The sequence below is a fragment of the Ischnura elegans genome, chromosome 4 (assembly GCF_921293095.1).
Source record: "Ischnura elegans chromosome 4, ioIscEleg1.1, whole genome shotgun sequence".
In the NCBI taxonomy this organism is placed as follows: domain Eukaryota; kingdom Metazoa; phylum Arthropoda; class Insecta; order Odonata; family Coenagrionidae; genus Ischnura; species Ischnura elegans.
This window is the reverse complement of record NC_060249.1, coordinates 51,036,347-51,050,525: the sequence shown is the minus strand read 5'-3', so window position 1 is coordinate 51,050,525 and position 14,179 is coordinate 51,036,347. Positions and strand designations below refer to the sequence as shown.

At 39.4% G+C, this 14,179-nt stretch overlaps 1 protein-coding gene across 1 annotated transcript in view; it reads right to left on the bottom strand.

Moving 5' to 3' along the window:
* The window catches only part of LOC124157437 (NFX1-type zinc finger-containing protein 1-like), a 100,627-nt gene that overhangs the window by 45,865 nt on the left and 40,583 nt on the right, over nucleotides 1-14,179 (bottom strand). Inside the window, exons 5-6 of the mRNA XM_046532136.1 lie at nucleotides 9,382-9,525; nucleotides 7,824-9,090 (exon numbers count right to left, since the gene is read on the bottom strand). Of these exons, the coding sequence (XP_046388092.1) occupies nucleotides 7,824-9,090; nucleotides 9,382-9,525 (1,411 nt within the window). The remainder of the gene's footprint in view (nucleotides 1-7,823; nucleotides 9,091-9,381; nucleotides 9,526-14,179) is intronic.

Sequence of the window (14,179 nt, the reverse complement as noted above, 5' to 3'; positions counted from 1 at the left end):
GGTAGTACCTGGGTGGCGGCTACCCCCCGCCCCCCCCCATCCCTCCCTCCGCCCCCCTCCCTCCCGATCAATGAGGATTCCCGTAAAAATTAAAAAAATGGCATGCCTGTAAATATGTTCTGAATCATTTTGGCACGTAAAATTTAACTTTAAGTAGATGCAGTTGGTGTCTATCAAAGCTAGACTTTTTTTTTTAATTTCTCTGAGGCTTTGGAGAGGGATCTATCCCCTCATTCCCCAAACATAATTACGCCACTGACAGGTGCTCCATATTATCTATGGCATGATATTTAGAGGGAGGAAACCGACAGCCGGGGTCATTTGCACCATGAGGTAAGAGAGGGAGTATAGAAACCCTGTGTTGGAATTAGTCAGGTTGTAACAATAACAAAATATAACAACCAGGGCTTAACGTCCCATCTGCCAGACAGTGTGTTGCACTGGAAGTTCCGTCACACTACTCTCAAGCAGAGATAGAGCCATCTCTGAAAACTTTCTGCCTCTGCTAGGACATAAACCTGGGTCCATAGGGTGTGAAGCCTTTGTGATGCATTAGTGAAATTTTGCTCCCTAATTACGAGGTTAATTTGGATGACTTTCCTCAGATATTTCATTTCTCCAATCTCCAATCTTGGGTTTGCCTTCAGGTGGTAAAATGAATTTCCTGAAAACTGCTTTTAATGAGTCAACTTTTTTCAAAAATTGGCTTCTCTGTGAACATGTAGTGTCATCATTCCGAAATCTCTCCAGTATGATAACCTTGCAGCTTAGTACCAGAAATGCTAGACGTTCAACCGTGGGTAATGTTGTTTAGGAATGTAAAATTATGTTTCTCTTAAAGTAACACATAATCTGTGGTGTTGCTTGTGAGAAAATAAGATCATTAGGCTTCAATTTCTTGCCTCCAAATGAGTAATTGCGTCCTGGAAACAAACCAGCCGCTATAGGAAAGGATTTCATGCTAAATACCGAAAAACCTCACATATGAAACTTCCTCACTTATGAAACTTTTTTTGATTTTCCGCTGAAAGTTTCATAAGTGAGGTTCTACTGTACGCACATGAGTAAAAGACGCACAAATAGTTGGCATTTTGCGTTTTTCATGAGTGACTTGCACGTGAGTAGAGTAGCAGTGTATGTGCAGGTGTGGATGAATACTGACCTAAATTGAAATGTTGGTAAGCATTATTCAAGAAGACTATTAATTCAAAGTTCCTCCGATATTCTGGTTGAGGTCCACATTGAAAGATATCCAACTTGGGTTTGTGTGGGAACACAGGCTAAGGACTTTTTGATGAAGGAATTTCTGAGCTAAGACATTCATCAATTTATAGTATGACATAAAATGAGATAATATATATGCCCATAATATAAACAACATGAAAAAAAACAAATGTGTAACAACTGTGAGCAATCGGTATGCAATGAACATAGTGAGGTAAAACGTTTAAATCAAAAGTGAAAAAAGCTTTGAGGGGTAGCCTATCATGGACTCAAAGATAAAATTTTGTTTTTTTCCCTCAAACAATAAGTTTTGATGTTCTACAGTGTCTCGTTTCATAAGTAAACAATATTTAATAATACCTTATGTTAATTAATTGTAAATTTAAATTATTTCCACCAGAGATCAATATTATGAAGGATGAATCATAATTTTTTAAGATTTCAAATTTTTGTAACTAATTAACATGTAAAATTTTCATTTATGAACATTAAAAAATATTTTGAAACCATTGATTTTGTATTAATTTGCACTATTTGACAAAAAGTAATGATATTTATGCTAGCAGGTTGGCCCACTTGAGCAAAAAGAAAAAATTAACAAGGAGGGTCCATTGGGCCCTGCTTGCCCGGTTACATTAGAAATTTGAGGTGCCCGGATAAAGGTTAAAAGACAATTTTCAAGATTAAAGTTTAAAAAACTTGAAAAATCAGCCTCAGTTACCGAGTTCCGCGGCGTGTAGCTCAGCCTGGGCGCGCGATTGAAAAATTGCTCTTATTTCCTTCTTCGCAAACTTTTTTTTAAAATTTCTGCTTAGTACTCTTAAGAAATCTCTACTTTATTTGTGGTTCAAATTTTCAGAGTTATATTTTTCGTAAACGAAAGATAGTTTCTACTTTGTCAAATTTCACGTGAAAAACGGGTCGGCCGTTTTGCGTCGTAAAACCAGACAGATGAGAGCCAAAATTTTGAAAAGTCATTGAAAGTATAGGCAAAGCACCAGATCAAAGGAATGTTTCGTTTTGTATTCCATAAAACTCATACCAACGCTAAACCACTTGGATAAATTTAAAAATTTTCGAGGATTAACGAGATCGCGCGTGGTTTTGAAAAGTTGGACATGTTTGGGCCACTGTATCATCACTAAAGCGTCGTATTTATGTAAAATGGCATAAATGTATATATCTAGTAATGATTTATGAGTATTTACGGCAAGTTTCAAGTCTCTATCCCCAAAAAGGTGATTTTGGACTTCATTCCAGCTTTTTCCGATTTCGGACCGGTGTGCGCAGGGTCGGAAGACGATCGGCCGCCGCGGCTGGCGTAAATGTATTCGGTGCCCACGTCGACAACTATAGAGTGTACAGCAAGCTAAAACCACCAAGCCAAGGCATTAGAATGACTTATCGGCTTTAAAAACTGTATTACTACATGAGTTTCATGATAGTGCTACCTGTCGGCAGATTGCTGGATGTACTAGCCCCGAAAGCCCTGTAACTGTAACTTACTTGACTCTACATTTGCAATGCTACTCGAAACGCTCGAGTCGAGTACCAACTACTCTACTCTACTCGATCTTTCGAGTACTCGCAAATCCCTAGAAGATAATGTGTTTTGTTGTTACGATAACGTGGCGCGAAAAGTCAAATGACTGTTGGAAACGCGGTCAAATTTAAATTTGTGGTTTGAAGTACTACTGGAATCGGAATCGATTTTTCACATTGGCAAGTACTCATTTTCGATTCCGATTCTTGGCCGAGAATCGAGGAATCGAACCGACCCATCACTATAAATAACCTGAAAGCGCAGCATCAGCTCCTCACATATGTGGCATCTGTGGCAGCGCCGAATGCATTTGAAATGGCACCAAACGAGAGTGAGTTGTTCGGTGAGTTCTTCTGGCAGCCACCACGCTTGTCCGCCCGGGTGTCGGAAGAGAGCGTCAGTACGACTCCGGCCAGTGATGCGAATAGTTCACCATTGTGAACAGTACATTGTGATCATGACTATTACTTGTAACCGCAACAGAGAGTAAATACGTCCATCCGGACAATGCACACCGAGTATCATTGTATCGTACACCCTACAGCATCGCTTAAGTGCACTACCTACCTCTAGAAGCATTGCAAGAAATACCTCGTACTGCTAGGGTTTTGCCGGGGAGTAGGTTGTAAAAGAGTTCCGTTTCGTCTATGTTATATTACGCGGGGAATACTTCTTAAGATACTTAGGGTCGGAGTCCTTTCTTCCACGACTTCGCGTTAACACCGCAAGCATCACCAGCAATTATGACGGGAGATAATGCTATGGTGCTTTGAATTAGTATAACCAACCTTCCGAACTCTTGAAGATCTCGATTCGCAATCTATCCCTGAAATACTTTGCTTTAGGCTTTGGTATAGCCCCTTTCTCTGAAGTTCCCGCACAATAGTGGGCAAAACCACCCGAACAAAGCTCCTTCTAACTCTTCATGGTCTGCATTCTTTGGGCGCCTTTGTGTTTTTATTGGGAAGAGTGAATAGGAAGATGCATTAATTACAGCACTCTCATATCAATCTATTATTTTTATTTTCTTGCTTAGACGTGTTTGGTGTTTTTTGGCCATGGTGTCTACCATCAAATGCTTTTTATTCACGCATCTCACGGATGTACGGGTACTGCTTTCTGCCGCCCGAGGAACAAAAGATCGAGCATTCGCAAATGTTAATGCCACAATATTTTCACCAAAATGAACTACTTAATTATCGAACGACAGTTTACTACATGAATTTGCGACTGAGCACTCCATGTTACCTCGTTTCTAACAGATCGCAAGAAATTACTAAGATTAGGGACTCTTGGTGATGGTTTTCCAGCGATGGAAACTCTTGCTATGGTGAGTGCCAACATCAAAAGGGTCTCGCAAAAACGAATTTTTTTACATGCTTACTATAGGGTCAATTGACGGTGCCTTGGATATCTCTCATAATGGTGGGGGTCTCGCAATAGCCTGTACTCGCTTTAACGAGGGTGCACTGTAGTTACTTTAATGAAAAAATTTAACACTTATGTCTGGAATCTTGCAGAGAAGCCAAACTTTCACCTGCATTCAGAATACAGTATTTGTACTAGAACTACAGACATCACAGAATACTGACTGCTGGTATGAATCATGGTCAAATTGCAAGGCCTAGTGCTCCTATTCAGATATTACTAAAGGATATATTTGCACATGACTTTTAAACTAGACTTCTTCTTTTCTCATGTCAGGAAGGGGCTTGTGAATCAGATTGGTTTCCTAAATTCAGGTTTCATCTTGTACAATGGGTTACAATGCTAGTTAGGTGTTAACATTACTCTCTCTCTGCTAAACTCGCCGCTGGCGACGCTCTGTGACAATTCATGTTTTTGTCATTATTATTTGATTTATTACTTTACACATGCATATTTCTTGGTTTTAAAAGCCATTATGGACTATTAACTTATCTAAAATTCTTTTGTTGTCACTGTATTTTGCCAAAAATAATATATTCAATTAATAGGTCTCTGAACACCTATTTAGGTAAAGACGTTTCTGAAAAGTAGGGGTTATTATTAAGCTAAAAGTTATAACAATATGGCTCTAAAGTCATCTATTTTTTTATTATGAGCATTTAAAATACGTCTTACAAGCCATCAAGGAAAAATGTAATTCGCACCGCCGCCATCTTGAATGACGCCAGCTCATGCAATAGCGTTGTTCTTAACCACCTTGACCATGCACATTATTGAAGTTAACAGGGAAGATATTGTGGTTATTACGCCGTATTTTTCCTGACGTAGTTATTCCTCGATATGTCACAGCGTATAGCTTCAAGTACTGCATAGTGCCTAAGTGCAGAAATACGACTAGAAATGCTCCTAATAAATATTTTCATACGGTCACCCAAGACGTAGAATGAAGATTGGTTTGGATGAGAAAGTGCCGACGAATGTGAATGAATGAAAAAAATGAATTCTAATATTAACGCATTTTTTATCATATTTGACACAATCCTATACCTACTCATCTTCGCCAGTGGAAAGTTTTTTCACTTGCTGGCTTTATCTACTTCGAGGGGATCTCTGTCCGACACTTATTGAAAAAATTGTATTCCTCAAGGAGACTAATGCAACCATATAGAGCAACATTTGAGAAGTTTTACTTTAAAAAATAAAATATATAGGTATTAAAAAAAATACCTTTCTCGTGTACTATTTGTAACTATCCTTACGAGCAAAAACAGGTTAAATATTTTTTAAGACCTCTTAGTTTCCATAAGGTGAGTTGGGGTAAGTGCGACTGCGGGTTAAGTGCAACCCCCCTTCAGATAAATCGTATTTCCGTTCTCGAAGCAGGTGGCGGTCGTGCAACATATTCCACACATTGTTATGAAACCAGAGCCAACGACTTTGTAATACTTATCCCTTAATTTCTCGTTCCACATGCTTAGGAAATATATCTGCCCGTTCATCTCGTAGTCTTAGTTGGTTGTGAGGAGAGGCTATACCGCAGTTCCCTCTGAATCAATGCATCGGAGGTGTAAGGTAAGAACTATATCCTGTTTTCTCTTCTTCATGGATTGGTTTTCCTTGCTTTACTTTAAATTTAGGAACTCGGGTCATTATATTTAGTTTAGAGAGGGAGTCGCACTTTCCCCGTCGAAACCATTCATTCCTACCTTCCAGGGCAAGTGCGACCCCATTGCCTGGGGCAAGTGCGACCCCATTGCCTGGGGCAAGTGCGACCCCCTGTTGCACTTACCCCAGGCTACGAGGTTGAAGTATGGATTGAAGTTTTAGTTTTTGACTAACAGTTCTTGCGTTAAACTTTTAGTTTCTGTCTGGCAGTTCTTGCGTTAAACTTTATTAAATAAATGTTGCAAAACACCGAAGTTTATAAAACTAGGTCTTTTAATTAGAGTCCTCTCATAATAACTCTTATTTTGAAGGTTTATGTGATAAAGATAGCTTACTTCAGTTTGTTGATTGATTATGATAGGGCATTGGATATCATGTCTTCTGACGAGGAGGATGTAGACGACATGGTATTAATGTCTGAAACAAGATAGCATGAGTCGAAAAAGCTTAACAAATTCGGTGACTAACATTCAAAGTGGAGATTGGATTCTGGCTAGATTCAGCAGCAAAAAGTCAGTTGCTCACTATGCAGGGAAAATTCTGGAGATTAATGAATAAGGTGATGCCATGGTGTGCTTTTTGAGGACATTTTTTGGAACTGAAATAAGTTTCACCTGTCCATGGAATGAGGATTCCAGTGAAATATCTAGGGAAGGTGTGGTAAAAATATTACCGAAGCCCTCTGTCGGCCGTCAACTTCAGCCGTCGACCGGCCGGCTTACAAATGTTTTTTTTTTATTTAAAAAAGTATTTCAAATACTGTTTTAGATTTCAAACTCCCAAGTCACAGGTATTGTGCATTTCAATTTTGCGCAGCCCTACTTACATAATACTTTAACTGCTCTCAGAACTTAACAGAACTAGCTATGCAATCATTGCAAGATATGCTGAAAACTTCCACCTCATCGTCCTCCTCAAAAACTCGTGCCTCCACATAATAGGTTGTGCTTGGGGCACACACGAGCTCGAACGATACAGTCGTTTTGATAGTACATAATTTGCACGCAACCAATGGCAGTCTAAACACATGTTTAGACTGCCAATGGCGTCGTCAGCTAAATCTTCTCGTCTGACCCTAATCAATGTAATTTCATTGTTAATTTTTCATAAACACATTTAATGTGTATTTTACAAGAGCCGGTGATATTATATTTCCATAGCTATGCATCTTCACCCCCCGCTTTCAGCATGCATGTAGCAATTTCTGTTGCTTATGTAAGTAAACATTACTGCCGTTGTAATTTTTGGCAAGTTTCCGGTGTCAGCCTTGGTGAAACCAGGTTCCGTGGCGTTTGCTTTTTACGATAAAACCTCCGAAAGATATGTAAGAAATAAAACCTCACTTAAAGTTGTTAAATAAACCGAGAAATTTTGTGACAATGCGCAATGCCACTGGATTTCCCACACGATTGCATGAGCTGACGTCACTTTCCGGCTGGCCAATTACGTTTTGAAGTGGGTGTGTTTTTGAAACTGTTTCGGTCATTTCTTTTGTTAATTCTTGAGAAAATATGTGAAATTATTGCGTTAAAGAGGCCTTTATGGCAATTTTACTATAGTTTACGATTTTTAGTTAATATTTGAAGAGATATTAAAATTTTGTCCAGAGACCTATTACAACATGTAAAACTTACAAATTTCAACTTATGTCAATTTAGATAAGCTAAACAGAAAAGATGCAGTGACTGTTATAATTTAGTAAAGGTTTCACGTTGATAGTATCATACTCATCACTCCAAATAGAAAAATTGTTTAACAGGGCAATCACCTTGGGCCTTAAGCTCTGAGCCATTTATGTTCTTTTTTTTGAGCAGTGGACTACTTGTTGCTCCATACTAAAAGAATATGGTGACACAGATTAGAATATTTACAATTGTGAGCTGCCTTCCAAGAGAGCCGAAAATCATCCTTACCAATAACATATAAGATCTATAATGTGCCCTTGGTATTCATTTTTCCTTACCTTCATCGATTTCTTGGCAGTAAAGCTGTACTTCATGTCCACAGCGTGCTTGGGCTTTTCTCGTGGACAAGTATACACACCTCTTTACATCACATGGGATCCCGCAAGTACTAGAACAGGTATGGCCACAGCTCAGAACTTTCATGCATTTCTCTCTGCAGAGACTTCTCACAGGAACATCACAGCAGTTAACCCTGATTTTGTGCTGACAGTCAGGTATTTCTTTCTCCACCTTCACAAGACAGCCACCACAAGGTTCCATACACTTTCTTCGGCATGCATGCCCACAATCCAGTTGCTTTTTGCATGGTTTGAGACATTCCACAGTTGATGGATCAGTTGAGCAATCCATGTCAAAGCGATGCTCACAGTTAGGAAGTTTCTTCTTGACCTTCACTTTGCATGAGTCACACTTCTCAAAGCACTTCTTCTCACACATGTGCTCCCCCTGGCAGTTGACATTCTTCCGAGTACACGGCCTCAGGCATTTGTACTCCAAGTGTTGAGGATCACGCTTCAGATGGCATGTAAATGCACACGCGTGTCCACATGGTAGTCTAGTATCACAAGGAACTGAGCACGGTGCTTCATTAATGCCCATTGAGCACAACTTCTCATTAGTGTGCTCACAGTCAGGTAGTTGGACAGAAACTCTCACAAGGCATTTATATTCCCTGGAATCCACGTGACAGGGCAGTTTTGTCACATGGCCACAAGGAAGTGTGCTTTCAACCGGGACCATACAATCTCCACAGTCTTGCCAGCACTGCTTCTCACACCGGTGATCACGAAAGCACATGACTTGGTTGCAGATTTCATAGCACTCGTATTCGTCATGGTCTTGTAGGTGGCAAACCTTTTCACAATTATGACCGCAATTCATTTTTTCATTACATTTCAATCTGCAGCCACCCCCAGGAATATCATCAAAATCTTCAGCTTTGCTGACCTCAGTCAATTGATCTGGATGCTTGAGACACTGCAATGTCAAATGGGTCCCAACAGCCTCTTTCTCTAACAGTACTTTCCTGATCTTTGACCACAGCCTGCTTTTATCTGCCAGCATATCCAAGTTTCCAACTATGTACAAACCTTTCTTCGCCCTGGATAGAGCAACACATGTTCTGTTTTCACTTGCTAAAAATCCTATTTTCCCTTCTTCATTATTTCTGACTAAGGACAATAGTATGATATCATTTTCTTCCCCTTGGAAGTTATCAACCACTGTTATTCTGACATCCTGAATGGCAACATGTTTATCCCTCTCCTGCAAAGAGTGACATCATTAAATTCAACATACTCGATAGAATAAAAATAGATATCACATAAATACTTTTACATCCACCAATCACACTAATGGATGTCAATTGAGAATACCAGAATAATAATAAATAGACTGAATATGAGCTCATGCATAATGCTCAGATCAGGGAAATAATTTTTATTTCTGCAAAGAAGTAATCAGAGCTTAAAAAATATTTTACATAGTTATTTTCTCAGCAAGAATGCCAAAGCATAGCTCTGCAGTGCATACTTGTAATGGAAAACTAAATATTACCTCAATTAGAAGAAACATTTGTCCAAGATAACTGGCAAGGATTGTTATCTGGCTAGCATCGTAGCCTTGCAAAATGATGTGCTTGCAGAGAGCCACCAGGAACTTAGCTTCATGGACATTCCTTTTGCTAGAATCATCCATTGCCTAATGTAGAGAGAGGATAATATAACTTTAATGAGAGTACTATACATGAAGACTGCACTTTTAAGTGAGGACAAGCATGCACAAATACAAACGAGGCCACAGCCACCAACTGTTGCATATGACCAGTTTGAGCATTACATACACCTATGCACACAAGGCAAACTCATCGTGACTCATTGGTCTGACCAGTTTTCCGAGAAAAATTTTTGATTTTCGTCGACCTTAGCTCACCAGTTAGGCTGCCAGATATGGTGCACACTGATGCAGTGTCATCCCTGACAATTCCATTTCAATTCTACCAAAATCAATTAGCTGTCGATTCTGATATTATAGGCTCCAATAACAATATCACTTAATAGGGTGGTTTCCTTTATCAAAGAAAACTGAAGGTGTTGATAGCGATTCATTACCCACCATTAGTGTTTTCATAATATACAAATTATATGGTTTTAGAAATCCCAGTTCAGACGAAAGGCAATGGTCAATTTAACCACATTTGAAAAATTAGTGATTGAAAACATTGATTGGTGCCTACACGAAGCCACCCCACATGACATCACAGGGACCTAGTTTCTATACTAGTACGAGAGTTGTACCAAAAGTAAGGTTCCCAATGAGCTACAATGTTGAGCGAAGGTGCTAGGCTAAATCCCACAACTGTGCGATGCACAGTGGTTCCCCTCCTCTCGAGTCCGCCAGTCCGCGATTCACTGTGTCGCTCATTATTGGCTTAGCAACCGTCAACAATGAAAATGGTGATTCCCATCCCCGCCAACCATGAGGATCGAGCAGTAATCCGATTTTTCCTTGCAAGGAAGTTACCACCATTGGAGATTCATCAGCACATGACTGAACTTTATGGTGAAGAGTGCATGCCCTTTCAGCACGTCTGCAAATGTTGCAGGGCTTTTGGCGAGGGTCGCACGGAAGTTCACGATGAAGAACGGAGTGGAAGACCGCCGGTTTTGGATTGTCCAGAAGATCAACAGTGAGCTGCTCAAAGATCGGAGGGTCACTGTCCGTGAACTTGTTGAACGCATTCCTGAAGTTCCCACGGCACAATGGAATGAATTTTAACAGAAACGTTGGGTTATTGCAAGATGTGTGCTTGCTGGGTCCCCCGTATGCTGAAAGACAGACACATGCAGCAACGCCTTGACTGAGCTCGCAAATTTCTTCAACAACTTTAGGGGGGAGGAGTTGTTGGTCTCTATCGTCATCGGAGATGAAGCGTGGGTATTTCATTATGTCCCGGAAAAAAAAACCCTTAGGTGGCAAACGCTTCAAGAGTGACGATTAGGTCCGAGCAGAGGTCGCACACTTCCAAACGGGTTGGTGGGAGACTTCTTCAACATTGGGATAAAAAAGCTGGAGCACTGTCATTAGAAGTGTGTTGAAAAAAATGGAGACTAAGTTAAAAAATAATCAAAAGTGTAAGCTTTTCAACGATGTGAAAATTAATATATATGGACAAATTTTTGTATTTGTAAAAAATATGGGAACCTTACTTTTGGTACAACCCTCGTAGATAGGAGTTTTACATCGTCTGAGATTACCAATACATGCATGAGGCACAGCACTCAGGAAAACATTTCTTAATAATCACCTATTAACACTGCCTATGGTCAAAAAGTTTCCTTTGTTTGATAAGGTATTAATAATCCTTATTTAAGCCAAGCGCTACCTGCTAACGTGGTACTCTGCACCCTGCTAGCAGCCTGCATCGCAGTGGCACATATATCCTCGCCCAAAGTTCACCTCACACAGCGGTGCCGGGAACCAGAATGATGTCACACAGGCTTTTCCCAGCAATCATACTTAGCTGTCACGTTTTCATCGCACTTGAAAATTTACACTTTTCATCTAATCTTCCTAATTCTTAAGTTCCACCTAATTCTTTTAGTATGTAACAACAAATTGTCCACTTCTCAAAAAGAGGACAAAAATGGATCAGGGCATACGGCCCTAGGTGATAGCCCTGTCAAATGATTTTTCTATTTGGAGTGATGAGTATAATACTATCAAAGTGAAACCTTTGCTAATATGTACTCTGGGAAAGAATCGGTTAGCATAAGCATCACTCATATCATCACTATGTAATTAAAATATAATCGCTTAACTTCCGAATCGTACTTATGCATCTTTAACACTAGAATAACCGGGATAAGCCGTATACTTATAAGACCGCCAGTGAACTGTCAATTGACCGTTCACCCTTTTCTTGCGCTCTTTCATTTGTTTTCCCCCATGTTTTTACCTAACCTATGTAGAAATGTTATGATTATGTTTTACAATTAGATGCAGTGTTAGAAAAAAATTTGAGCTTTGCAAAAATTTTTAACCGTATTTGAACAAATCTAAGACGAGGTTTTTTCTTCTCCTAACTCCTGCAGAAAAGAGTTACAGTCAGATGCAAAATTCTTGAAGTTAAACAGGTTGCACAATTAACTTCGGAAAAAATTATGGATACTACCTGAATTTGCCAGCTGATAGCTATACAACAAAAAATCAACGTCAAAAATAGCTGAATAGTAATTTAGCTTATTTACTTTTGCGTTTAAGTAAAAAAATTTCCATTTTTAAGCAGCAGGCAAAGATTCGGTGCGTGCCGATCAGTTGCCGGATGCACTTCTGCCATGTCCGCGAGATTGCCTCCTTTACCCTGGGTTCGGCTCCATTCAAGTTAAAGCTTGATCAACTCACAAAATGTTCGTGTGATTGGTTACAATTTAGCTAAACTGTAACGTTAAAGTCTCAATGCCGTAGCGGAATGATCTGCTACAAAATCGTTGCACTTTTCTCAGTTCAAGGGTAAGAAGGCAACATGATTTGCCTCTGTGTAGAGAGATCGATTCAGTTGTGATTCCGTGCCTTTCAGAGAATTATGATGGCAGAGAAAAGAAGTCAATACACTGCTGCTTTCAAAAGAAAAGTTATTCAGGGGAACCCCGATCTATCGTTCCCGCATTGATCGTTTTCCCACATTCATCGTTCGCCGTTTCTGGTTCCAAAATAAAGTTCCATATAGACAATGTAATTTTTTCCCGCACCTATCATTCCCCAAAGTATGGTTTTCCCGCATTGATCCTTTGAAGATCAAGTTTCCAAGGAAAAATTATTCCCGCATCCATAATTTGACGAAAATTAGACGAAATGACTACGTGTCATTTATGGCTAACTAGCTGACCCAGCGAACTTTGTACCGCCTAACTATCAATGAGCTTACAGTTTAATTACACCATTTATAAATCAAAATTGGCTGAATCGTTTTTAATCATATTTTAATTATTTTTAATTTTATTAAAATAAAATAAGGATAAAAATTCAATTAAACTACATAAATGAGAATCTAAATTGCTTGTCAGGAAGACATTTTCTACATTGCATCTACATGGGTGGATCGGAGCACGTTTACGCGGATTTTTTCATTGAAATTTCTCATGTGTTAGCTTAAGAAATTTTGGGCATTGTGGTTTTATAAAGCACTTAATGAAACAAATTATACACATTCAGTTGTTGGCTATTTTTGTTATTAACCGTGAAAAAATGTTTTTAGGTCCAAGTCTCTTGCGTAAATTTGGCCCATTCACGGGGCAGGTTAACACAACGTCAGACCGACGTTTGACTGATGCTCAAAATCGTGAAAGAAAAGCCCCTATGAAGCAGCATTTTTATCAAATGACTTTAGGCGCACCAGGTATACTATCTCTGTTTGGAAAAAATGCACTGCATAAATGTGCTACATGCGTAAACGCACCACAGTGTGCCCTACACTTTCAGGTTTTATGTCTTGCGTCAAGCACCTTCTGATAAACAACAGTTTTAGTTTTGTTATCAGGCGTAAGATTAAGCGGATGAAGCTAAATAAATATAGCGAAGCGAAGCAGTGACACAGCAAGGGGGGTTTTTCGGGGTTAAAACCTCCCCAAGAGCTCCGAGAATGTTTTTATAAAAAATTTTGTTACCAATATTAGGGGGACGGATAAATAACGAACAAAACATATTTAACTATTCACATAGCCGCAAAACCCACTATTTGAACCATTTACAGTGGAACACCATTAAAGCGAGTACGGGCTATAGCGAGACCACCGCTATTACGAGAGATAGCCGATGCACCGTCAACTGACCCTATAATAAGCATTTAAAATATTCGTTTTAACGAGGCCCTTTTGAAATTGGCTCTCGCCATAGCGAGGGTTTCCACCGCCAGAATACCTTCACCAAGAGTTCCTAATCTCTGTAATTTCTGGCTATCTGTTTGAAATGAAGTTAACATGGAGTGCTCAGTCTCAAATCCATGTAGTAAACTGTCGTTCGATAAATAAGTAGTTAATTTTGGTGAAAATATCGTGGCATTAGCATTCGTGAATGCTTGATCTTCTTTTGTTCCTCGGGCGGCAGAAAGCAGTCGGCAGCATAGCCGCACGTCCATGAGTTGCGTGAATAGAAAGCATTTGCTGGCAGACAACATGGCCAAAAAAACACCAAACACATCTTAGCGAGAAAATAAAAATAAAGGAGTAATATGAGAGTGTCAAAATTAATTTATCTTCCTATTCACTCTTCACAATTAAATAAAAAAACAAAAGCACCCAAGGAATGCAGACTATGTTGAGTTATAAGGAGCTTTGTTCGGGTGGTTTTGCCCACT